A 27,429-nucleotide genomic window follows, 5' to 3' on the forward strand; every position below is an offset into this window, starting at 1 on the left:
TGGAGTTTAAGATCCTAACATGTCATATATTTGATTGGCATCACAGGTTATCGTTGGATTACATGCAACTTTCTTTATAAAATGTCAAGGTACTGTAGATGTGACATGAGCCAAACATTGGCTTCAAACATGCAAATCAAATTTGCATGCCTTAAAGGTGGGCAGATGTAGCAGAATGCTTCTGACCTGGGTCCCAGCTCATTCCACTGCTGTTCTTGAGAACTTGCTGCTTTAGGTGAATATTAAAAAATAAACACAAACCCTGCAAGTGGTAAACTTTCTGCTGTGAAAGTAAATTAAATCCATTTTTAAACTGATTTTTTTTCTTAATTTGAGGTCTGTTCTGATCTGTGACTTTTCTCTTGTCTCCATAGCATTTTTCTTATAAAGGGTGACATGACCCTTTTTTTTTTTTTTTTTCTTCAAAGGATAAGGTCATGGGGACAGTACATAGGGGTTGGACATGGAAATCACTAATTCCGTGCTCTGTTTAGTCAACAAGTTATAGATTTGATTACTGTCAGACAATTGGATTGACAAAATGCAACCATGTTAAACGAACAGGAAATTCTTGGCCCCAAGAAATATAGCAAAGCTTGTAGTTCTGGGAAACAACTTCTCTTGGAAATCTAATGACCTAGTTACTACTTGGTTTTTTAGCTTTTCATGGTCTTAGCAACACTCAAGGATCCACCTTGAACTTCTGAACTCTTGTACTTGTTGTATCAAATCAGTCCATTAAGACCCATTCCCATCACATTTGCATCAGTTTCACTGCTTGAATTGACAAGATTTAAATTGAATTGACGCTTTTAGCGCTTGCATTTGTCGCAAATGTTTCTTACTGAAGTCCCTGAAGCCTGATGACAGATTAGCTGAAGTTGGCACAGCCCAGTTCCCTATTTATCTAGGGAACTGGCTTTCTACTAAATGTATTAAAACAGCAAATGTGGCGCATCATCTGCTGGTAAACTATTGAAATTGTTTTCAAATAAATGTTAATGCTGAAACTGAAATAGATGCATTCCTGGTGGCTTTCACTTTCTAGGGAATTGCAGTACTCACAAATGTGGCTGCTGGTCCCCTTTCCACATCCTTCCTTCCCTGCCATGATCTGCCGTTTGATTGGTGCATTTTTTGGTACAACAGGAAGTCATGTTCATGGCATACCCTGCGCATGAGAAAGCGGGCGGAAAAGGAGAGCAGTGGCAAAAATGAATCCAATGGGCCACGTAAATCCAAGGATATTCTGGGCAACAAAGTCTCTGTTAAAGTGAGTAAGGCCATCCAAAGCTGTGGGCCACTCTCCTGCTTCCCATCCTCCTCACCCCCTCTGCCATCCTCTCTCAGGAGAGGTGGGGGGTGACGTGTTTTGATTTTTGTTTATCTATAATTTTTTGGTAGTTCCCATGCTAACAGGATTTTGCATGCAAAATAAAATGCAGCCTTTGTGTTGGTGGGTTTTTTGTTTTTGTGTGTGTTTGTTTTTCCTGTCATCGGAACTGCAAGTAAGTATTTCTCATTTTATATAAAATATTGATAAGATTAAATATATGTGCACAATGGATGAAATGCAAAATGTGGGCGGGAGTGGGTTTGGTTTTGTTTTTCTGCTCGCTTTACCCTGGCTAAACTTGGAGCTCCATCATACCAGATAGTGAGGCAACAGCCTGTGTGAAAGCTACTGAGTGAAATCCTGGCACCACTGAAATCCATAGGAGTTTTGCCACTCACTCCAATAGGGCCAGGATTTCATCTTCTGTCTTAAGCTAATGGGGTTTTCAACTTTGGGGTCACAGCCAAGTGTTTGGGGGAGTGTCCTCAACCACTCCCTTGTCCCATAGGACCAGCCTAGATCCTGGTGTGTATGGGGGTGGGGAATGGTAGGAGGATGTATTTTAGTATGGGAAAGATTAACTATGGCTTAAGATCCATCTTCTGCTATGGTTCCATGACTATTTTCCAATTCAGAGCACAAATACCTGTAAAAGATGATAAAGGAGCCTCCTCGGCACCTATATGGGGCTTGTTTCTCCCAACAAGGACAAGCAAATTCTCATAGTAAAATGTTATGCAACAAACAAAACCCAGGTTTGCACAGAGAAAAAAGCTACAGAAGATGTAAGGTAGCAAAGAATCCAGACCCAAAGAAGTAGCTGGTATAACTTGGCAGACAAACTCTTCATTCTATTGCGTCCTTTGCTATTTTTATTACCTAAACAACTGTCGCAAGATTGTTACCTCTCCATTTGCAAAAGCATGTTGCTACCTATGCTGACTTTGTTTTTTAAAGCATTTCCTTTACCAGTACACATTTCCATGCTGCTAGCAAGTCTGCTGCTGCTCACACAGCCTAACCAATCTCTGTTCTAACCTTTCTCTTCTTTCTTCCTCTTCATGCTGCCAAACAAGGAGACCAACAGCTCCGAGGAATCCGAGTGTGATGACCTTGACCCCAATACTAGCATGGAGGTAGAAACAACCATTGTGATATTCCCCCCCCCTCCCCCCAGAGAATATGTACCATTCTTCTGGGGATTTTTTTTAAATGCTTGTGTCCATACAGTACATGGATATACACTTAAATTCAGTGTAACATACACAAACTGCCAGCTCTGTTTCGTTGAGAACCTACTTGGAGTTTGGGCAAGTGTTGGGAGGAAAAGGAGGTGGTAAGCCATGTGAGACTACTGGCCTGGAGGCTTATTTGGTTTCTCTTGAAGATGCCTCTGATTTAGCTTTCCTCAGGTGAGACCTCTCTGACTGAAAGGGTCAGACACAATTGTCGATAAGTGCTGCTCTATTTCCATTTTATACTACTCAATGGTGGCTTTTAGGTTGAACTGCTCTAGCTTGGCCATAGTGATTTCTAACACTAGCCTATGCTATTGTACTGACAGACTAGATTGATGCTTAAGTATTGTTTTTAAGTGCTGGAGCAACATTAAAAGTTAAGATTAAATTTGGTCTTTCTTGCAGCAAGTAGGCTTTTTTTTAAACAGGAAGCTACAGTTGCGTGGAAGTCTAAAAGGTGCACTGCTGTTAGACGGCAGTGCTAAAACTAACTGCACTAAACTGGCCTTTATTTCAGGGAAGACTTAGGTTGATAAGCAGACCTCATCTGATGTCCTTACACTAGTTTTATTCTAATGTAACTCCATTAACTTGAGTGGCAATATCCCTGATGCACACCCATGTCAGAGGAAAATCAACCCAGAGTTTAAGAACTCTCTAGACCTTAAGAAATAGCTGTTGCTGTCATACAGATTAACAGCCGCACTGTATCAAGAACTATACAAACCTTCCAGGAGACTGTCCCTGCCCCCAAAGAGTTTACAGTCAAAATAGACAAGACCAGGTAAGGAAGCAGACATGTGATTTGCCCAGTGTGTGGCAGCATGTCACTGGGAAAGCCAGGATTAGAACTCCAATATCTGGCCTCCAATCAAGTATATTTTCCATTAGGCCATTCTGTTCCTTTTGTATGAAGGAAAAGGTAAGAATCTGAGAGAAATTGAGACCGGTCTGGTCAAATCTGTCCCCTCACCTGACCAGGAACTCTATTTTCATTAAAGTGGCTTCATCAAACAGATACTTATTGGAGGAATGTAGCCTAAAGAAAATCTTTACTTGTATGATTTCAAAAGTAGTCTAAAGCTATACAGTAGTTATCATTCAGGTTAAATTGCACTTTAATAGTATGTGCTTTACATTTTAAGAGCTGTACAAACATTACCTATCACAGATGCTGTGAGGGTTAGTTTAGGGGCAAGAAAAAACACAAAACACTAACTGTTGACAAGACAAGTATGGATTTCAGCTGTAGACCAAACTGCGGGGGGGGGGGGGGGGCGGGCGGCCAAGCAGGTTGGCAGGAAACTAAGCAGGCTTCAGAGGTAACCCTGCCTGTGTTTCATCAGAACTTCAGTCAAATTGGACTATTTCCACAAAATGGTTCAACCTGCTAACGTAATATACTCTGGGAAGGTAAAGTTCTTAACAGGCCCAGAGAAAGGACAGGAGATGGTGATGGGGCTCACTAAGCCCAGGTGCTACCCATGGGGCATGACAGGACCTCTTCTCTCCTGGCTTCCCTGTTTACAGCTGCCCAGATCCTGTGATGATCTGGCCTTTCTGTGTCAGCCTTCCAGCTAGGTCATGCATTTTGTGTCTGCCCCTTTTGGGCCTGTAAAGTCCACCAGTGAGCATAGCCCTCTAGGTCTACCCCTGGGTTGAGGTCTCAGGGTCTTCTCATTCAGGTTTCAGGGTTTTCTCTTCTATAGACTCCCCATATAAGGGGTTCCAAAGGCAGAAGTGGACCCCTGAGGAGTTAAAGGAACCTGCTCCCACTCCCTCCACTGGGTTCTAATCCAGGGCTCAGTGTAGGTAGCTTTGTCCTGCACTGCCAAAGTGCTATACAGCTCCTCCCTAGATCACTGTTCCAACAAGTAAAGTGAAGATCTCAAATAAGGGGAAATCAAAGTCTCAAATCTTCAACTCCCACTCCTCTTCCCTTTGAGTTTAGCCACACTACAGTCAAGCCTCAGGAGCTCAGAATATAGTCCTGTTGACCTCCGTGGTCTGCTACCTGAGCTGGCTTGCTCCCCTTTTGACCGCCTGCTTCAAGCCAGGCACACTTTGCAGGTGTGGCAGGATAGGACTACCTGGGCCCAGAGCAGCTGCTTAACCCCTTCCTTTACTGTTGCAGAGTTTGTTTGCCCTGTCACATACCTTCCCCCATCAAAACAGGGCCCAGGGTACTGTCCTCAACAAATGGTTCTTGACCCTCTTCAGGGGGAAGGAGGAGAATATGCATTTTGCTGGGCTGCTCCACCTTTGGTGGATGGAATACCTCAAAGTTGTATGGTTGTAGCACTCTTGGAGGATTGGTGTCTTTCATGGAGCTTGATCAGTCACTTAAATAAATGTTCCCTTAGATACTATTTTTGGAGGCAGCCATAGCCCACTTCACAGCCAAGCCTCCTTCCAATGACTGAATAAATTTCTTCCTGGGGGAAACCTCTTTTGACTTTTATGCAGAGGACTGGGCATTCTTCTCTGCCTAACTGCTCAGACTCCTGCTTCTGAAGCGTCTGCTGGCATGATTAAGGGTTTTGAAAAATCCAGGTTAAGGAGTACCATTCTTAGTAGAGGTGATCTGTTGCATCACAGACTCCTGACCAGATAATCTTTTGGGGACAACTGTCCTTGATAAGGTCCATGAGCGGGGGCTGCAATCAGGGTGAATTCTAGAACAAATTGCTTATAATACCCTACCAATCCCAAGAAGCATTGCACCTGCTTCATGTTGTCTGGAGCAAGGCATTAAGGCTTGTATCTTTGTGACTAACAGCTGCAATTGGCCTGTCCCTACAGTATAACCCAGATACATGACCTCTTATTTCCCCATCTTGCATTTAGCCAGGTTCACCGTGAGTCCTACATCTTTGAGGGCCTGCAGCATGGCAGTGACCTGTCATATGGCGTTGCCCCAGTTCTGCCAATAGATGATATTGAGGTGCTGCTGTGTACTGTCCATGTGGTCGAAGTACTTGGTCCATAAAGTACTTGTTCAAATGTCACTGCTACCCCATGGAGGCCAAATAGTGCAGTGTGGAACTGGTAAAGGCTGAACAAAGTGGTAAAGGCTGTCTCCATCCTTTCTCCCCTCCCTCCTTCCCCCCCCCGCCTCCCCCAGAATATAGGTGTCAAAGGGCTCTACCAATACCCTTTTATCAAATCCAGGGTGGTGATATATTTGGCTGTTATGAGGCATTCTAGTAGCTTGTCCATCCTGGGCATTGGGTATGCATCAAATTTTGATATTGCATTAACCTTTCTAAAGTTAATATAGAAGCATATCATGCCATCTGGTTTTGGTACCAGCACAATGGCGCTTCTACACTCATGTCTAATATTGCTTGTAATTCCTCCTGACAGCTTCTCATATTTTTCCAAGAAAAGGGTCTCTTGTATCTGTTCTTATTCAGTAGTTGTGTAGTGGTAGGTCAAGTGGATTTGTCCAGGTAGAGCTGAAAATACAGAGGATAAAGACTCAACTAAATGTTATATCAGGGTTTTTGCTCAGGTTGGAGATCTTCTTAAAGGTCAAAGGTCAGTATCTGGGTGAATTGTTCTACTAAGACTAGCTCCGCCACCTTTCTTGGGCTGTAGCCAGTACCAACAGTGGTCCCTTAACTTCTGGGCTACCACCTGGGGCAGGGCCACCCTGTGGATAAATTTCTTTGCAAAAGTGATGCTGGATATTACATACAAAACCTAATACAAAATGGCAGCCTTGACTCGCAAATAATCCTGTGTGGCCACTAAGTCGAGTCCCTTGTAGGCAGCCTGAGATGGATTCCTTAAATTATGGGGCCAGCAAAATGGCCCGATGTGAGAGAGGCAGCTGTCACCACTCATTCAAACGTAACTAGAAAAACCTGGTAGCCTTCCTCTGGTCTCATTGTTGAGTTTCACTGGGATCGTGGGGAGTGAAGATGAGCTTGGGGTTCCTGGGAGGGAATTAGTCCCCAGAGGCCACAACACTGTGAGCATCCAAGGTCTGTTAGACAAGGTACTGCTGTTGCCCCTGTTGCTGTGCAGCCCGTTCTCTTCCAAGCTGCTGCTGTTGTAACTGGAGGGCTGCTTGTTGCTGCTTGCTAGGCAGTCATCTGTTGCAACAGCTGGTATTGTCATTGCATAGCCTGCTCCTACCGGTTATGTCAGCCATTTGAACAGTTTCTCCACGTCCATCTTTCCAGTAGCCCCACCTGGCATTGTCTACCCAAATGCTTTTAGCAAAGTTGGGATGAGTGGCCTGCACTGTCCACCAACAATGAAAGGGCTCACTTACCACAGATACCCCCGGTGGGCTGGTGGGGTGTGGCAGATCCTCTTCTCTCCTGGTGGCCCTGCTGACAACTGCTGATATCACAGTGATCTGGCCTTTCTGTGAATCAGCTGTCCAGTCAGGTCATGCCTTTCAGGGTATATGATGTCCAACAAGGGGGTAGCCCTCTGGGTTAGGTAAGGGTCGCTGGGTCTTCCCCTGGATTGAGATCTTGTCCTTCAGGGCCTTCTCTCCCCTAGACTCCCCATATCAGGGGTCCACTTCTTCCTTTGGTACCCTTTAGGGGTTGGTAGGGGAACATGGCCCCACCCTTCCTACAGGGTTCGAATCAAGGCCCCAGTGTAGATAGCTACATCCTGCGCTGCCAAAGTGCTGTACTCCTGCCTCCCTGGATCAGTTCCTACCATCCTCTCTGTTCCCATAAGTAAAGTGAAGATGACATCACCTTAAGTAGAAATAAGATTCTCAGACCTTCTACACCTCCCAAGTCTCCCATTGCCTTTTGAGTTGGGTCACACTGCAGTCAGGGCTCAGGCCTCAGAAGCTCCTTCCCAGGAGCTCAGAATGTAGGTCAGCTCCTCTGCAGACTGCTAAACTGGCCTGCTCCCCTTCTGAGCTCCTCCTCCAAGCCAGGCATGCTTTGCTGGTATGGTGGGGTGGGGCTGTGGAGGCAGAGTAGCTATTAAAGAAGGGGTTACTGGTGTGGGGTTTGTATGCCCTGTCACAAGGACCTTCCTGCCACACAAGGTGTTCTCCCTTAGCTCAAGTAATCAATGTCTGGGTGTCTAGAGGAGAGAGCCTAAGGTTCTACTCCGGGGTGGGCAAACTTCTTGGGCTGAGGGCCACATCTGGATGGGGAAATTGTATGCAGGGCCAGGGTGCGAGAGGCTGTGTGGGAGGGGGGCGGTGTGCAGGAAGGGGCTCGGCAAGGGATTGGGGAAGGGAAGGGGGTTGGGGTGTAGGAGGGGGCTCAGGGCAGGGAGTTAGGGTGCAGGAGGGGTGCACAGTGCGGGCAGGGGGCTTAGGGCAGGGAGTGGGGGGATGGGGTGCAGGAGGGGTTCGGCCTCCGGGGTGTCAGCAGCATGCACCAGGGCAGGCACCCTGGCCCTGGCCCTGGCCCTGGCCCTGCGCTGCTTCCAGAAGTGCTGCAGCCCCTGGGGGGAGGGGAGGGCGGAGGGGTCTCTGTGTGCTCCCCCGAAGTTCCCATTGGCCGCGGTTCCCCATTCCCAGCCAATGGGGGTTGTGGGGGACGGTGCCTGGAGGCAAGGGCCCGGGAGCCACAGGGACATTGGGCCAGCCGCTGCTGAAAACGGCAAGGGGCCTGTGGTGCCCTGGGGGACAATCCTATGGGTCAGATCTGGCCCATGGGCCATAGTTTGCAGACCTGTGTTCTACTCCCTGCTCTGGGGGGCAGGTGGTGGTTATACAGTAAATTGTCAGTCTGCAACATGTGACTTGGTTGCACCTGGAGGCCCAATCCCCTGTACTTCCCAGCTTGCCATTAATTTCCTGTAGCTAAAAATACTATTACTCGCTCTCTAATTCACAAAGGTCTCATTAGCCTGTAATAAATTCAGATCAATGCAAGAGCAAAACTGTTTGGTGCTGAGCCAGGCCCTTAAAATACCATCTCACAAAAACAACCTAGGAGAAGCAGAGCAAGGACAACCGGCTCTAGGTTGCCAGTAGGGTTGCCAACCCTCCAGGATTGTCCTGGAGTCTCCAGGAATGAAAGATTAATCTTTAATTAAAGATCGTGTGATTGAAACCTCCAGGAATAGTCCAACCAAGATTGGCAATCTTAGCTGCCAGTAAATTAAACACTGCTATATGGCAATACAAACCAGAATATAAAGGTTTTCTTAAATCCACTATTCTTTCCCTGAGACTAGTTTCTAGATCATGGGTATAGGGAAGAGGGGGTGCATGAAGTCTCTTGTCCATAGGATTGCCTTGCTTCTTGTATAGCCATCTTCTTCCTCCACCATCCTGCCCGCTAAACCCTAATATGGAGGGACCATCTCTGTGAGAGAGTCTCATTCTCCAAGCTCATTCATGTCTTGGTCTCATCTGTCACCAAGGCTCCCAAGTGGGAGAATTGTTTTGGTGGAGTGGACACCTGAGACAATGAGAGGACAGAGTCCAATAAATCCTAAGTTGCTTACCAAACCACTGCCCATTTGGGCCAGACTCACCCCAGTGCCATCGAGAGGAAAAGGCCCATCTAATCTCCTTGTGATGAGAGAGATGTTTAGGAAATGAAAAGGCAGTCCTCTTGCGACCTGATTGGTTTTCTTCTTCTTTCGTGGAAACTCCACTGACAATGCTACTGCAGCCATCGTTCTGAAAATGTAGGGTAGCTATAGTTTTGCACTGCTCAGAAGAGCTACACTCGGGGCTAAGAAAAGTACGTAAGCAGGACCACAAGAGCTTTTTATAACTCATCTCAAACCCTATGCAAGACTGCTTGGGTGCAGGAGGGGAATGGGATCACTGATTGGTTCTCATTTAGACTTGGCAGAAATACAGCCATATCCTCTCTTCTTTTGTTACCATTTCTAGAAGCTGGGGGATTTCACTCGGCCATAGAGACATGATCTAGACACCTCAGAAAGTATTTGCATAACTAAGATAAGCCTTAGCATCTCTGCTTTTGTTCAGATTTTTATAGTATGCCTCACTAACTGTTAGCAAAGTAAATTGTTTCTCTGACGACAAGATGGCCGGGAAGCATGAACACAGAGTTAGGAATCAGGAAGTCACAAATTCTAAACCTGGCTCTGCTAGTGTGTGGCCTTTCAAATAAAAATCTTACACATAGGAATGCTGGTAAGAGGCCGATCTTTATAGCAGTGGTTGGTTTAGAGTTAGTGGGGCTGCGAGCAGCTTCATTTTTGGTCCCCCTCCCTGTTGGGACCCAGCCAAGAAAAAGAACATTCTCTCATTTTCCCCTGAGTTTTCATTCTTTTTTTTTTTTCTTCCTCCTCCTACTATACTATAAGTAATAGGAAGTAAATGAAAATAAAGTGAGGTACCTTGATGGGGGCAGGGGGTTGGGGTGCAGGGGTTGGGCTCTGGTAGGGACTTGAGGTGCTAGGTGCAGGCTCTGGGCTGGGGCACAGGGTTAGCATGTGGGAGGGGTCAGGGGGACGGCACTTACCCTGGGCACATGGCTCCCAAAGCGACCAGCACGCCCCTCTGGTAACAGCTCCTAGGCAGGGGTGTCTGCGCACTGTTGTGTGCAAGCACCGCCCCCACAGCTCCCATTGGACACTATTCCAGACCAATGGGAGCTGCGGAGTTGGCGCTCAGGGTGGGAGCAATGCAGAGACCTCCCGCAGGGACATGCTGCTCGCTTACAGGAGCGGCATGGAGGAAGGCAGGCAGCACAGGCAGGGAGCCGCCTTAGCCCTGCTGCTGCTGGTATGTCTCTGCACACCCCTTGGGGGGGGGGGAAGGGAGGGGGCACTGGGTCTCTGTGCGCTGCTTCGGGCGGGGGCAGCACGTGGACCCACATGCCAGCAGCCAGCCACTTCCAGGAGCAGCGTGGGGGCCACGGAATGCAGGCAGCCTGCCTGTCTGAGCCCTGCTTTGCCACGGGCCGGGACTCCGGGGCAGGTTGTCAGGTGAGATTTGTCCTGCATTTTGGGGGGGGCCCTGTCTATGGGGGCCCTCTGCCACCGCACTGTTTATTTCATGGTGTAAATGCCTCTGGTTTAGTGTGGCTCCAGTCATTTGATTAGGGTTACACGTGATCCATATCACTGCAGGGAAGGAGTCAGTGGCTACTATTATAACCTTGGGCGAGTCACTTCATCTCTCTGCACCATCTGTCAAATGCTGATAGTGGTCCACCTTTCTGTGAGGATTGTGAATTAGTAGAATTGCTGTGCCAGGCTTGGCACTTGGAAAGCAATATGTAAAATCCTTTTGAGCAATTTTAAAATATTGTTGCCTTGAACTCCCAGCACAGGAGGATCATGAGTCATTCACAGCACCTGTCCAGCCACTTTAGCAGTGCTAGCCAGATCTTATGTGGCTTTCAATTTTCAAGTCTGTTAACAGAGGCAAAGTTTAAAAAACTAACAACAAAAACAAAAAAACCTGGAGCATTGGAAGCATTTGCTTTTGTGTGGGCTAGTGGGGAAATTTGCATAGACTTTGCAACTAATATATATGTATTATGAGAGCAAATTTAGGGCACACAGGGTTTGAGATTAACCCTTTAAATATCTATAGCTTCATTATTCTGTTTCCTTTGATCTAAACAGTGATACGCTGACCCTGTAGAACTCCTTACCCATAATATTAACATTGCTCATTTAACAATACTTTGAATAGGAAGTGTATTCTGTGATGTTGTATACTCTGTTTATCCACATGCACAAGGTATATGGACAAAGAATGATGAGCCTGGGGTGAACTGAGATGGCTTCTTCTCCCTCTAGTTCCCCATTGTGGAACAACTGTAGACACTTGGTGGTATTGTTTCATCAAATAAGAGCTGTGCGTGTTCACCTGTTAGCAATGTGATGGGAGAATGTAACCTACCATTAGGAAAGGGATATATCCCTTTGTCCGCATGCCTATAGTTCATTGCACACCAATGGGCAGACACACACCCCTTGAGACTGATGGTTTCCTTTGAATCGTATGGCCGCTATTCACATCCAACACTTGTGCTTTGAACAATAGGGGAAAGAACATGACTGACAAGTCTTTATAGTTTTCATGGACAGAGTCCTTGAAAAGTGTCATTTAAGTTAACAAAGCAAATCCTAGTCATGCTCCTTCCCATTGTCAAACGAATGTACCTCCTCAAGTCAGAAGGCCTGATCTAAAGCTACATTTTGTTGGGTCCTGGCAATAAGACCATCAAGTTGGGTAGATACTGCATGCAGTGATGGATGCCCTAGGAAAAAGTCAAAGATTTCCTGTGGCTTCTTGAGTAGTTAGAGCCTATGCGTCCAGCCCCTTCCAGGCACTTCTCTACCCAGGGGATAATGTCTAGGGATCTTGGTTCAATTGCCCAAGCATCTTTCACGTCAGCTTTTTTTTTTTTTTTTTTTAAATCAGACATTCACTGTGACCGTGCCAGTTTTGCTATGATGGTGTCTTCAATCTTTTAATACTGTGTCAGTGCTTTTCTTCATAACAAGTGACAGCCTTTTGGGAGATTTTTGAAAGTGTCATAAGGAAACATTAGCTCTGCTTTGATCAGAGGAGTTCTGGTTTTGCTGTGGATTAATTTTTTTGTTTTTTGTCCCCCCCCCCCCCCCCCGAAAGCTAGTAATGATTATGAAGGAATCCTACTTAAATCTTTTGCTTTTCCAAGGATCATGAATACATTTTTCTTAAATTAAAAATAAAGAAACAAGAAACATGTTGACACTGGATTCTGCAACCCTCATTTGCAAATTATAGTGTTTGTTTTTCTTTTTAATCTGTTGGACAAGGAAGAGAACAGTGAATAGTTTGCAAACACTGGCCTGCCTGTCCTAGAGTAAAACCTGCCCTCTACTGTTGAAATGAAGAATGACTCCTATTATGAAGGCTTTTACATTCTGACTTTGTAATCAGTTTGAAAAAGATGACTGGCAAAGTTCATTACTATAGTACTGGAATGTTGGGTTGTACGGATTTGAGCTTCTGCTTGACCCTTCTGCACAGTAGTTATGTGAGTGCTGCATGAGATCCTATAGCCATCCTCCTAGGAGAGCTTTACAGTTCACAGTACATAATGAAGTGTTCTTCAGGAGGGGAATCAAATCCTTGAATAAATGGACAAGCCACCTGAAAGCTGTTGAGCTTTCTGGAAAAGAAATGAGGCATTTTGACTTTCTTTCACACCAGCAAACTACAAAGAAGCGTCCAGGGCTTGTGCAGACAAAAAATATAAGCACTTGCTAGGATCTCAGGATGTTCAAAGGCACGTTGCGGGGAATGGACTGCCTTACTGCTGCAAATATGCCAGCTACTGTGCAAAGTATTCATACCGCAGGCAGCCTTGTACCTTAACCTGATTTTAGTTGCAAAAAAGGTGAATAACTGTTGTCCAATATCTTATTAGGTGCTGTCATAGGCTTTTGTAATGCTTGGCTAAAGACTAACATTAAACCCTAAATTATTACTATTTCTCTACACCTATAGCATTTGTTGCACAAAGACACACAGTTGCTGGAAAGTTAAGTATGTGGCCAAAGGGATTGATCCTGTTTGTTACGGAGGGTGAACCTGGTCAGTCCCATCGTCTAAAGACGCTTGCTTGCATAACCACTGACATTTTTGGCCCTGTGCTCATTATCAGAGCTCCTGGAGAAAAATGAGAAGAGTTGACTGCATATTCATCTCATTCATTTTGTTCAATTTGGAAAATTCCAGTGCGGATTCAGAGCGTAGGGTGTAGACAGCAAGTGTAAGGGTATGTAATAGTTCACTAATGGCAGCAGGGGCAGCTTCTGTCACACTTTAGTCTCGTTAGACCTCACGGCAGCATTCTCCATACTAGGTCATGATATTCACTGAATCAGTTTCAGTCGGGTGTTATGGAAAGTTTAAAAAAAAAAAAAAAAAAAAATCAAGATTAGCATGCCATTCCCTGACCATCTCAGGAAGCCAATAAACTCTTGTCAGATTGTTTCCTTTGCTTGCTGTGTCCCTTGGGGGCCACTTTTCTTTGCTAGCTACATGCGCCTACATAGTTTAATTATAAGGAAATGTAATCTGCCCTTCTATCAATTTTTATAGTTTCCTGTTCCACCTGAATCCTATTTCAGTTTCTACTTTGCTCACTGGTTTATCGGGCATTTGGCAATGGAGGCATGACCACTTTATGTGGCTGAATTGAAACAAAACAGAAACCCAGTTTATTGGCCATCAGTCATTGCTAAGTGATGCTTCCACCCTAATAATTCTGTTCAATAACATTCTAATCTGTAAATACAGTTTACATAGTTTGTGTGTCAAACCACCCTCAGCCTAGTTATGTATATGAGGTCCACTATTAATGCTTCTCTTTGTCACTTATGAAACTGTGCTAGGCTCAGCAGAACAGAGTGTTGGATAAATGCTCTGGTCATCTTAATATCACGTTGCCAGTCTGATTTTTAGGAGCCCCACTGACACTGTATTTAGGATGCAGATTAAAATGTAAGCAGCTTGGATCTTTATGGGCATTCACCTGGCTGAGTATCTTACTCCTATTTTCACATCTTTGCTTAGTTTCCTGCTTAAATTATATAGACTCTAACTAGATCTTTTTTTTGCTGTTGGTCTCTTAGCTGAGGTACCCCAGCCATTCCCGTCAGAGGGGAGTGGCAGGTAAAGGAGATATTAGTACTGGCAGTGTTTATATTTAAACTCCTGCAAGCATGGCCCTAAGGCTTTGCCAAGATGAAGCAATGTACAGTGAAGGGTTCCTGGCCCCATCTCCATAAATCTTCAGACTAGAGCCCCAACTCCCTGGCCTTGCCCCTGGGATCAGGGCCGGCTTTAGGCCGATTCGGCTGAAGTGGGCCCCGCGCCTAAGAGGGCCCCGCAGCTGTCCACTCCGCCCCCAGCTCACTTCCCCCTCCTCCCCTCCCCTGAATGCTCCGCCCCCTGTTCCTCCCCCTCCCCTGCTTCCCTACGGCTCCGGCCCCGGCCGAGCACCTCCAGCCCGGGCCCCAAGTGGCTCCGGCTCGGGCCCCGGGCAGCTCCGGCCCGAGCGGGGCCCGATTCCTGGGGGCGGGGCCACCGGCAAGCCCCGCCCCCAGGACTCGGGCCCCACTCTTGCTAAGGCCGGCCCTGCCTGGGATGAGCCTGTTCTGCTAACCGACAGAAGTAAAAGTGTGTGTGTGTGTGTGTGTGTGTATAGCTTCCCTCTGCCTTCACAGCCTTCTATCGCCTTCTCGCACAAGGTAAAGGGATATATATTGACTAGAACAGGGTTCAAAAAAGAACTAGATAAGTTCATGGAGGATAGGTCCATCAATGGCTATTGGCCACTATGGGCAGGACTGGGGCCCCTAGCTTCTGTTTGCCAGAAGCTGGGAATGGGCACCAGGGAATGGATCACTTGATGATTCCCTGTTCTGTTCATTCCCTCTGGGGCACCTGGCATTGGCCACTGTCAGAGGACAGGATATTGGCACAGATGGACCTTTGATCTGACCCACTATGGCCGTTCTTATGATAGCATTATACCCCTAGAGCTGTACATAGTCTCCCTAAGATTCACACAGAAGGGGACTGTGGTCAGTTGTCTTTGCGCTGCCATTCCCCTCCTCTTGGGGAACCCAGGGTGGGTGTACTTGGAAGGCTGCATGCTGGGAAGGGGCTAGAGACTAACTGGGATAGCAGCAGGGGCATGCAGCACAGAGTAGGGCTGGGCAGAGGTCTGCACATCATCTTCCCCCTCAATTCACAGATAACCTGTGAAAATGAACAGCCTGCAACTGGCTGTGTTCTCTCTCAAGTAACCCCCACCCCCCCTTTCCAACCACACAGCTTTTGGCCCCCCGGACAGTCCTGGCCATGGGCAGCCATGGAGAGATGCTGCCAGACATAGGCGCTGACTTTTATTTTTCCAGGCGGGTACTTTACCCTGGCTCTGCCTTGAGGCCCTGCCTTCACTCCACCTGCTCCAGCCCCACCCCCTGCCCTTTGCTTGCTCCTCTCCACCTCCTCCCCCAACACCTGCTTACCTGGTGCTGGCTCTTCTCCTCCTCCCGTGCCCCTCTTCCCCCGCACAGTGCCTCCTGCCAGCCAACAAACAGCTGATCGGCAGCCAGCCAGCTCCAGGGCCCTGCCCAACAGCTGTGGGTGCTGAGCGCCTCCTGGTTTGTTTGTTTTTCTGTGGGTGCTTGAGCCCAGGAGCACCCTGGGAGTTGCTGACTATGCTTTCAGGCACAGGGACTTGCAACAGAGGCACAGGTCTCAGTGTAGCCGGCCTTGTTTCTCCAACAGGTCCTCTAAAATCCAAAGGGTAATGGGGATTGGGGCATACTCGTCCTTGTGATAGGTTGGCATCTGGGGCCTCTACAAGGGAATCCTTAAAGATGTTTCCTCCCCAGACCTTGCACCTGTTGGTCATTCCATGTATGGGGATGATCCTCTATTCTGGTTAATCAGCAATCTGATAGATGGGTGTGAGGGATGCTATATAAATACCTTTGTATTGTTACACTGATAGATTTGCACTACATCAACATGGCAGCTCCAGGGACATTTTGGCTCAGAACTTAGCTTTCGAGCATGTTTGGTTAGTGAAATGTCGTGGTGGGGCTAGTCCAGCTGTGCACTGCCATTTCACCAGCCTGTGTGAATCCAGCTCTCAATTACTGATTATACTCTTATCAGGGTGCAGAGTTCATGGGAAATACTTCCCAGAGACCCTTTCTTCTCTGTATGCTAGAGTTTGTATTTTGCCATCATCTTCTTGTTGTCAGCAGAGGGAGCAAACTTCAGAATGGCAGTTGCCCTAGTTTCTCATCTCTCTCTGCGCATGCTGGAAATAAATGGATTATCTGATACGCTGACTAAAAGAAGCCAGGAGGGATTAACTGAGTCCTAAACCATAACACTTCCTTTAGGTTTGTCACATGACTTCAACGTTGAAGGATCTTCTTAAGTTCAAGGAACCTGTGGCCCTGTTCAGTCTACAACCAGAAACCCTGGAGCAGACCAAAGCTGGCTAATGTTAAAAGGGCAGGTGTGGGGATGTATATGGAGTTGGGAGTTTGTATAGTCTATGGAAAGGTAGGGAATTTTAAATCCTCAAAATAGAGCAGACCATATTTACCCTATTAGGGAGGATTATAGAAGTGAATTAAAACAGTTTAAGAGCCCTCCTGTCTTTTGTGCAAGCCATTGTCTCAGAGACTTTCAGGGAAACATGACAAGCTTCCTGATCAGGCAGAATACCCAACATACAGGGATGAAACAGTTTTGAAAAGATTCACATAAGCTTGCCCAAAGCTAACAGGGCAGATTAAGAATGGCCATACTGGGTCAGGCCAAAGTTCCATCCAGCCCAGTATCCTATCTTCTGACAGTGACCAATGCCAGATGTCCCAGAGGGAGTGAACCTAACAGGTAATGATCAAGTGATCTCTCTCCTGCCATCCATCTCCACCCTCTGACAAACAGGGGATAGGGACACCATTCCAGCACAAATAATTCAATGGTTCTATGTCAGCTTATATCAGCAGAGGATCTGGCCCAAGATGTTTTATGTACCGCTGCTATGATGACAAAAAGTTATAAGTCTGTTTGGTGGCTTGAAGAAAACACTTGATTCCACAGAAGTTGGTTTAGCTTACAGTATGTCTACACTGCAATCGTGGGTCTGATTGCAGTTCATGCACACAGCTCAGGTACTGAAGCAGTGATGCCACGGCAGCCCGGACTTCAGCGAGAGCTAGCTGCCCAAATAATTATTAAGGGGGCCAGGCCGGCTTGCACAGGCCGTGCTGAAGCCTGTGCTGCCACAAGGTTTTCTAGCTCAGATATGTCTACACAAGTTGCAATCTCACACCCCGATTGCAGTGTAGACCTATTCTGTCATGCACAGATAGGAGCTGATTAAATTCTAATCACCATCTGCTGCCCACACACAAGCTGGGAATATAAATCTTTTTGGAAATAGAGACAGCAAAGTGCAGGGAATGGGGATCTGGATGGTAAGTTGGGGGATCTGGATTCTATATCAGGTTTTGTCACGGACTCATTCTTTGCATCTGAGCAAGTAGTTTAACCTTCCTATGCCTCCATTTCCCTGCTTTGTACAAAAAGGATAGTGATATTCCCTCTCCTTTTGTAAGACATTAGAGAGTGAAGTATATTATGATTTATTAACTGACATACTGAAACCAGTAGCTGAATCACATGGGGAACACTTTGAATTAAGGATTTATTTGCAAAAATGTTCTTTTTTGGTCTAATATCACATTTTTCTAAATTGCAGTCATGTAATAACTTACACATAAAGGATATGAATTTCAAAAGGCCAATTTTTCAGGAGAGACTTAGGCAGTCTTAGGTTAAGTCTTATTGAAAGACAATAGAAATTTTATCTATAGACTCATTCAACATTATCTAACTATAGTAATTTTCTTTCTGGGTACTAAAATATAAAATACTTTGTAAGGCCATTATTGCAAATGCATCATGTCTCACAAGTTATTAAAGAAGGTAGCATTATTTATTAATAGATATTTTTATTACAGTCATTGCTTTAATATCTGAGACATCTTAAATGTTTCATTAATAGATACAGCTATTACATCTAGGAACTCAATGTGACGTGTTAACAGCAGTTCATTCTCTTGCTCCCCCATCCAATAAAGGCAGAAATCAGTTTAATATAAAAGGCACTTTAATGGGTGATTGCAGGGCGGATGTTCTGGTTTAAAGTTCTGGAGCGGGGGGGGGTATGGAGTTCACTTACACATTGATTCTAACTTCAGTTCTGAGGTTGTGTATATTGGTTAAGCTAAAAAGTCCAGAATGCTGGGCCTTAGTGCAAATCAGTTAATGCCCAGACCTGCATATTTGATAGATATTCATTTCTCATTTACATAAACATCAGTAAGTGTCCGCAATGTCCAGCTCCTAGTGTCTTACCATGAAACTTACTCCAATTCCTTTTCCGTTTCCTATTAATGAGAGAAGCACTTAATCACAAGGGCAGGTCTCACCTCCTCTGCCCCTGTGTCAGAGCAGGAGACAGAGTGTGTGTATGCATGTGAGAGAGAATGAACTAGCATGTATGTAAATTAATGATGATCCAGGAATCGGTATTAATCCACACAGTAACTAGCTGCATAACATACGACTCCAGAGAGGAAACCCCTGATGATTAGCTGCATTCTAGCTTTCCCCGTCTCTGCCTGTACAGAACCTAAAATGCAGAGCTAGGGCCAAATCTGAAGATCTTGGTTCCTTTGGATCAGGCCCTTCAGGTGGTAGGATGGCTGGCTGGCGGTAATGTGGAAAGGGATCATCTGGCATGATCCTCCTTTCTTCTGGGTTGCCTCCCTTCAGCCTGGTGTGCGGTTATTGAGCACATGCTTAGGATCCTGGGTTCTTTGCAGGGGCATTCTTCAATACTTGTCCTAAGATGTGCTTCTGCTCTGAACAGCTACTTTTAAAATGGCCCCATTGTCTCAGTGATTTTCTGATCAAATCTTCTCTCTTCACAAGCAGAGATGCTTGGTTTCCTTCCCCCTCCCCCTCCCCAGCTGAAATGCCTGCAAACTCCACCTAGGATGAGAAAGTCAAGCTGGATTCTATACTGTCTCATGCATTGTTGCCCGTACTAAAGGTTCCCTTTGCCATGTTATGCATCTGTGGGTTTGCACACATGTAACTCGGGCCTTGTCTACACTAACGTTGTAAGTTACGTTAGTTAAGTTATGTAAATTACGTAACTTAAGTTGACATAACTTACATCAACTTGCAGCAGTGTCTACACCGTGCTCTGTTGACACGAGACGCTCTCCCATCGACGTAGTTTCCGCCTCTCTTTGAGGTGGAGTACTGAAGTCAACGGGAGAGTGTTCTCCCATCGACTTATCATGTCTTCACCAGACCCGCTAAATCAACGCTGCTGCATCAATCACAGCGGCATCAATTTAGCGCTGTAGTGAAGACTAGTCCTCAATTAACAATGCAGGTGATGATACGCAAGAAGGAATAGAATCCTAGCTCCCGCACCCAGGCCAGGAGGGAAGAAACTCTATAGTCTGGTCACTAAAGTCAGCAGATCTGTCGAGGGAGAAAGGAGCCATAGTTATTTTTCAGAGAGGAACTGCTCCTCAGACATTTCCTACAGGAACATTCGGAATGTTTCCTTCGCTTTTCTGTCTATTTCTTTCTTAACTGTGTGAAGACAAAGCACTTGAATTTAAATGAGCAGCTGTCCACATCTGATTCCAATTACATGTTTAGAGTGTTCATGTCATCCACTAGTGGTCATTACTGTCAGAAGGGATGACAAAGTTCTCCAATATCTTGGGGAGATTAATAATTTTTATGCAGAATATATTTGAGATCCATTATTATTTACACAGATTCTTTCACGTTAAAGTCAATACTAGGTTTGGAAAAACAATCCTGAAAGACTTCTTGGATGAAGAAAATGGTTTAATTCTTTATAAGCTTCCGAGAACAAAAAGATGGGATCTCCATTATTCCCAGAATGTCAGGGTGTCAAGAAGATGTCCCCTATGTACAGAATTCTAGTTGGTTAGGTGCATTATTAGGAAATGTATTGGGGGCTTTGTTCCCAAGTGTCAATTACTGACCATTTCATGAATACTACATGTACAGTACTGGCCTGTATGGATCAATGATCTCCTCCACTATGATACATCTTGGCTTTCTATCAGATCTACCATGAAAGACCAAATTCTGGCCAATGCTAGGAAGTCAGGTAACCCACATCCCAAATGGAAATATATATGCAGCAAAACTTGTGTCGGTATGTGTCCCTATTTTGCCTGAGGCCGGGCCTGAGCCTGGTCCCCTCCTGCATTCTCCTTTTGCTAAGAAAAGAAGATAATGCATGAAGAGCTTTGACGTATAAGAGCATGCTCTGGTCAGCTGCAGGAGTGGGTGTATATGTACCTGGAGGCCATCTCCATTTCCCTCTTACCACTTGCAGTTACACCTTTCCATGGTGAAAATTGAAGGGGGCCTGACGAGTGCTGTCTTTTACATCTTCTGGAGGAGGCACAGGCACACAACCAACTTCTCTCATGTGTCTCTGCTGCAACCTGAAGGTTTGCTGGCGTGCATGGATAAGCATTAGCAGCAGAATTTAGCCCAAAGGTTGAAACCTTCCAGTGCTATATGCATGTTCTAGCACTTTTCTCATTCTGTGCTATTTGTAAGCCAAAAAATGTTGAATTAATCTCTTCGCTTTTAAATGGTTACCTTTAAACATTACTGCTTCTGTTCTTAAGGCCTGAATGGTCCCAGGATAGCAATGGATAGACTCCATCAGCATCACTACGCTTTGCATCAGACCTTCAATGCACTGATATCACCCAGACTGGCACCTAGATAAATGCATGTAAAGATGTTTAAGTAGAGAAATAGGATATGGGTGTGTACATGGTGCTGGTACAGTGTTTTACAGGCCTGAATGTGGCTCACGAAGCAACAGAGAGTTAATGAACCTACCCTAAACAAGTGCCAATAAAATCATCTTACCACTCTTCACCCTCATGTATTTTGTTTATGCCAAACTATAGAGAGACGTTGTTTTAGATGTAGCATTGTAAAAGTGTATTGGTATTGATTTTGTATCCCTCCACCTTTAAAATGTAAGGTCAAGTTGCCTCAATTCCCATGTGTGGGTCACTGAATGATAAATCATTTCTAATTTTGACTGCATTCCATCATTGTATAAAAGAGCTCACAAATGGCATGACTAGGTGCAAATAATTTAGAAAGTAGAGATTCCCAGAGATCCAGTGAGATAAGGCAAGATTTTATAGCCATGACAGGCCACGAGATATTAGACCTTAATGCTGTCATTGGACTGGAATCTGTCAGCCTTGGGGCTTGAACTATTGTAATAGAGAGTGAGGGCAAAGAAGTAAGTATTTTTGTGACATGTTTTCCCCCCACCCTTTTTACTGAAGCGTTTCAGAGGTTAAAAGGGGTCTCAACAGAGATGGGTTAGTGGGCAGAGTGCAGGTGAGATAGTCAAAGGTACATGATAAAAGCATTTGATCACATGGCTATGCAATTGATCACATGGTGGAACAATATATCACGTGGTTGCAGAAAGAAAGGAATTAATAGCATGAGCATCATCACCACGTATGTGATAAAAATAGACAGAAACTATAGTCTACAGCCTTCAGAGAGTCAGATTACTGCTTGTTGCCTGTGCTGCAATTAACACTGAAAAGGGGTATGCTTTATCAAATTTTTAAGAACTGGTACTTTAATTTGCCTTTTTAACTATGCACTGGCCATTTAGAACTCACTTATAGATGCTTGCTGGGATGTTGGTTGTTAGAGATTCCTCTCGTGCTTTCTGATCAGGCTCGCGCTCTCTCTCTCTCTGAATTTCATGTCCATTTCTTCACTTTACCTTGCAGAAGAGAGGTGCCACTTCTTTATTGTCCAAAAAAATGAAATGTTTCTATTTCTTCTATTTTTTCAGATAATGAACCCAAATTTCATCCAAGAAGGTGAGTGAAAGACAGCTGCGCACTGCAATGTTTTCCTGCCACACCAGCTACCAGGATCAACCCACGTGAAACAGAACTTCACAGGGTTTGATCATAGTGACTCGCATTAGGGCAGGTCCCGCACTGGCACGCTGCCTGAGTAATCTTGGCTAGATTCCAGGGTAATCAGCGTGAGGAGGAGTCCTTCTGGCCCTAGTGCCTCCCGCCAACAACCAAAGGATCCATGCCGTGCTGAAATCACCAGACCCGCACTTCCCCCAAATGCCGTTTTCAAAACAAGAGTCAAGTGACATGGCCAGTGCCTGAGCGTTAGCATCTTAAGGGTGGTGGTACAGCCCTGCCAAAGAGGCAGGCGAGAGCTGCATTGGCCCAGGAAGAGCACCAGGCGATTGTGCCTCAGGCCAGCGCCGTCTTTCCCGTGTGCTCAGTGTGAACCGGAAGGAGCAGGAGCTCGCTCTGCTCCATCTATTATGATGGTATGGAATGCCATTGTAACCCACACACCTCCTGGGTGTGGTGTTCTGTCCCATCTAGTGGCACCAAAACCACTTAGAGAGAGAGAAAATGAGTCTGCTCTACACCCTTAGCCTCATGCAGTAGAGGCTCATGCACTGAGCGCCAGAGGTCCCAGATTCGATCCCGCCCACCGACGAGCGGGCCTGTTGGTGTTACACCATCTCCCCCAGTGTGCCAGCGCTATTCAGCAGGCTGCAGGGGACACAGCCCACTTCCTCCTCACCCACTTTCCAGTGATTTGCTTCCCAGGTGGAGAAAAGAAGCGAGCAGTCTCTGCGCTTTCCAGAGCAAAGGAACTGCTCGTGTGGGAGGCCCTTGCACGTTGGACTTTTTGCAGGGCTTCTACCCCAGCATGGCCGTGCAAGAGCCATCACAGTCTGTCTCTTAGTGAAGCTGCAGTTTCAGCAATTTTCCTTCCAGCCTCCTGTATCCTTAGCACTTGGTACAAAGGTTTTAAAGGCATCATTCAGGCACATGATCCCTGTATAAAAACCCACTGTGATTGGTAGGATGAAACACCTGTATTCAAATATCGGGTCTGGATGGGGGCACATTTCTTCTGCTTGGCTAAAAGGATTTGTGTGTTTGTGTGTTTCTTTGCTCCAGTGGCTCCAGAGTTCCTTGTGCCATTAGTGGATATCACCTGTTTGCTTGGTGACACAGTGATGCTTCAGTGCAAAGTCTGTGGACGGCCAAAGCCCAACATAACCTGGAAGGGACCAGATCAAAATATTCTCGACAATGAGAACAGCACAGCCACTTATACCGTTTCATCCTGGTAAGTTCATGCATTGGACTCCCAAAGGATTCAGGCTTGTTGGTAGTTTCCTTCCCATCAGATGAGGTGACTGCACCAGTCAGACTGCAAGACACGTTAAAGATATGATTATCTAGGCCAGCCTGGCATGCTGCAGTAGCAGCACATTATGTATGCCAGCTATAGGGGATCAAAGTTTGGGACTCGGGTGAAGTCTGCAGCTCCCCAACCTGGGAATATGCTTCGCCTCTGGGACGAGGCAGTGTCTTGTGTGGCTCTCTAGGGACCTCCTCCAGCTGTTCCAAGGAGAGCATTGACGGTCTCTAGGGGAAGTCCTAGCTGACGGCGCTTGGGCAGAAAGGCCATCATGATGCTGGATGCCCCAAAAGCCCCACATGGGGAGGGAAAAAGATATTTTCCAGAGAGTTTTGCAATCAGCTTTTGGGCAAACCTTGCTGGCTCTGGAGTTTGAGTGCAGTTCAGATGCTCATCTACAGCTTATCTGAACCACTCGGGAGGACACAATTAAAGTGGAAATCTCAGGGGAACAAGCTCTCAAAAGATTTTCAGCACTTCTGGTTCTGGTGCAGATGTAACCTGGGAATGCAGAGTCGGGTGAAAATGAAAAATAAAAAATCCAAAAGAAGGTACTGTGCTCGTTCATCGAAACGTGCTGCCAGGTCAAGAGAGCCCCTGGAGACCATCAGGTTTTCATGGCTGCCCTTACTCTAATTTGCCCTGCTTGCATTTACTCAGCAGATTGATTCCCTGGGGTATTTAGATGGATGATATTCCCATACAGGTGATGTGTTTACATCAGTGGTTCCATCTAGTCTTGTTGCCTTGATTCTTTTTTTCCCCAACATCCCTCTCCCCACCCCTCCGCTGCCAAACACCTGACTGACGGATAACTTACGTGCAATGGGCCAAATTCAGACCTAGTGCAATCTGGTGCAAATCCATTGGACTCAATGGAGCAATGTCACAGGTCTGAATTTGGCCCAGTAGAACTAAAAATACCCTTAGTATGTATTTCTTCTTAGTGCTTTGCATGGACATCCTTTATCTGTGCCCATTGTACCCTCTAAGACATCGTCATCATTCCAATACGCTAGGAGAGATGCCTGTGTAAGTATTCGCTCGTAAAGCAGCATTTTAAAATGTGACGTTTCTGACACCTGTAGTGATTCTGGGGAAATCACCCTGAAGATTTGTAACCTGATGCCTCAGGACAGTGGTATTTACACCTGTGTGGCAACAAATGAACATGGAACAGCCTCGACCTCAGCTACAGTCAAAGTGCAAGGTACTGGATTTTTACCTTATCTTTTTGTGCTTCTGAAACGTAATGCAGCAACAGCTTTGCTGAGCCTCTTTGTGGAGGCTGGGAGCACTTACAAATATCCATTCTCCAAACAAGTAGGTAAGGAGCTGTTGCAAGTGAATGACAAACAAGGGGGCCAAATCATGCAGCCTTTACTCAACCCCAATTCCCACTCATGTCAGAGGGCAGCTGATGCTTAGCTCTAGATTGAGATGCCTTAACTTTAAAGGCCATGTGTGACGGGTTGGATCACAGAAACCCCCTTGGGAGCTGCCACCCGATGTGCAAAGACTACCCCTGCTTCTGTTTTCCCTGCCAGCTCAGGACTCCAGCACCCTGTCTTGCTGAGCCGGACACTCCCGTCTGGCTCCAGACACAGACCCAGGGTCTGAATCACTTGTCCCAAAGCTGCAAGTTTACCTGAAAACAGCTCGCAGTAGCGTGCTTGTCTTTAGCACTCAGATGCCCAACTCCCAATGGGGTCTAAACCCAGATAAATCCGTTTTACCCTGCATAAAGCTTATGCAGGGCAAACTCATAAATTGTTCGCCCTCTATAACACTGATAGAGAGATATGCACAGTTGTTTGCTCCCCCAGGTATTAATACATACTCTGAGTAAATTACTAAATAAAAAGTGATTTTATTAAATACAGACAGTAGGATTTAAGTGGTTCAAAGTAGTAACAGACAGAACAAAGTAAGTCACCAAGCAAAATAAAATAAAATGCGCAAATCTATGCCTAATCAAACTAAATACAGATAATCTCACCCTCAGAGAGGCTTCAGTAAGTTTTTCTCAGACTGGACATCTTCCAGGCCTGGGCACAATCCTTTCCCCTGGTGCAGCTCTTGTTGCAGCTCAGGTGGTAGCTAGGGGATTCTTCATGATGGCTCCTCCCCCTCTCTGTTCTCTTCCCCCCTTTATATATCTTTTGCATAAGGCGGGAACTCTTTGTCTCTCTGGGTTTCCACCCCCCCTCACCGGAAAAGCACCAGGTTAAAGATGGATTCCAGTTCAGGTGACATGATCACATGTCACTGCAAGACTTCATTACTCACTTGCCAGCACACACATATACAGGAAGACTCACAGGTAAATACAGCCATCTGCAGACAATGGGAGTCATCAAGATTCCAAACCATCATTAATGGTCCACACTTTACACAATTACAATAGGCCCTCAGAGTTACATTTTATATTTCTAGTTTTAGATACAAGAGTGGTACATTTATACAAATCAGATGATCATACTCAGTAGATTATAAGCTTTGTAATGATACCTTACAAGAGACCTTTTGCATGAAGCATATCCCAGTTACGTTACATTCACTTATTACCGTATTTTCTCTAAAACCAGCTCAGTTACATTATATTGACTTATTATCAAGTTTTTATAAAACCATATAGACTGCACAACGTCACACCCTCCTCCTGAACTTACTGCCAGAGACTTGGACACTGACCATGGCGGAGGCAGTATACCTAAAATTCATTTTTGGGCTCCCTTATGGGGCAGACACTCCTGTGTCCCCCAAAAGGGAAAGAGACCCTGACCCAGCTGTAGGCTCACAGCTTCCAGCTATGAGGGACCTTTCGCTGGCCAGCAAAATCCCCCCCCATTTCACTCAGGTTGTTTTTGCTTCCAGCTAGAGTCCTTGGGGTTTGTTCCCACCGCAGCAGTCACCAGGACCCCAACTTCCAGCTCCAGGTTACATGTCTCTGTGCACCTCTTCCACTCCATTACAGCCAGGTCATGCTTCTGGGTCTTAATTGCTTTGTCTCTTAAGTCCAGGCTGGTGGGCAGCCTTTTCTTTTTCCAGGTCAGGCTTTCCCCAGGCAAATTGTACATCAATTTCCATTTATCTTCCCTTGAGACCATCACTTGATGAGCTGGGATACCACAGAGAACACCCTCCTGCCAGAACAGGCACCCCTCCACTCCTGTCTTGCTAAATTAGACACCCCAGTCAGCTTCAGCACAGACAGAGGTTGGGCCACACCCATCTGCAGTTCACTGAAACTGAGATGCACTCAGCTCAGGGGCTTCTTAGTTAACAGAGACATTCCCAGCACCCATTGTTCAGTCTTTCTGGGCAATTTGCAACTTGTGTAGTTTTAACTTCTTTTGATCTTCATTCTTACTTATTTTGCTTCCTTTTCTGTCCCTACTTCCCTTTCCCGAAATAAGCAAACAGAAAATAACAAACCAGTAACCACTTTGTCTGTTTTCCAGCCACCACACTTAAAACTCACTTAAAATCAATACCAGTATCTCAAAGCAATCAGCTGTGCACAGACCCTGCTCGACTACGCCACTGTGACGGGTTGGATCACAGAAACCCCCTTGGGAGCTGCCACCCGATGTGCAAAGACTACCCCTGCTTCTGTTTTCCCTGCCAGCTCAGGACTCCAGCAGCCTTTACTCAACCCCAATTCCCACTCATGTCAGAGGGAGCAGCTGATGCTTAGCTCTAGATTGAGATGCCTTAACTTTAAAGGCCATGTTTTAAAATGTTGGCCTAACATGCATCATAACCACATAACCTTTACCCATCCTAACTGAGAACGCTGCTTCCCATAACTACAGCACCCAGTGGGCCCAGACTGGGCCCTGATGCAAAGCCCAAGTGTGATTTGCATAAAGGCTTTCAGTGAGAGTAAGCTAGGGTTACCATACGTCCGGTTTTTCCCGGACATGTCCAGCTTTTCGGCAATCAAACCCCCGTCTGGGGGGAATTGCCAAAAAGCCGAACATGTCCGGGAAAATGCCGGCCGGGCACTCTTCCCA

The 27,429-nt window shown here is 45.9% G+C and overlaps 1 protein-coding gene across 1 annotated transcript in view; it reads left to right on the plus strand.

The window, feature by feature from the left end:
* The window catches only part of KALRN (kalirin RhoGEF kinase), a 739,094-nt gene that overhangs the window by 691,990 nt on the left and 19,675 nt on the right, over positions 1-27,429 (plus strand). Inside the window, exons 17-21 of the mRNA XM_034786203.1 lie at positions 1,150-1,273; positions 2,413-2,472; positions 22,014-22,041; positions 23,164-23,335; positions 24,499-24,620. Of these exons, the coding sequence (XP_034642094.1) occupies positions 1,150-1,273; positions 2,413-2,472; positions 22,014-22,041; positions 23,164-23,335; positions 24,499-24,620 (506 nt within the window). The remainder of the gene's footprint in view (positions 1-1,149; positions 1,274-2,412; positions 2,473-22,013; positions 22,042-23,163; positions 23,336-24,498; positions 24,621-27,429) is intronic.

Source organism: Trachemys scripta, chromosome 11 (assembly GCF_013100865.1).
Source record: "Trachemys scripta elegans isolate TJP31775 chromosome 11, CAS_Tse_1.0, whole genome shotgun sequence".
Lineage (NCBI taxonomy): Eukaryota > Metazoa > Chordata > Testudines > Emydidae > Trachemys > Trachemys scripta.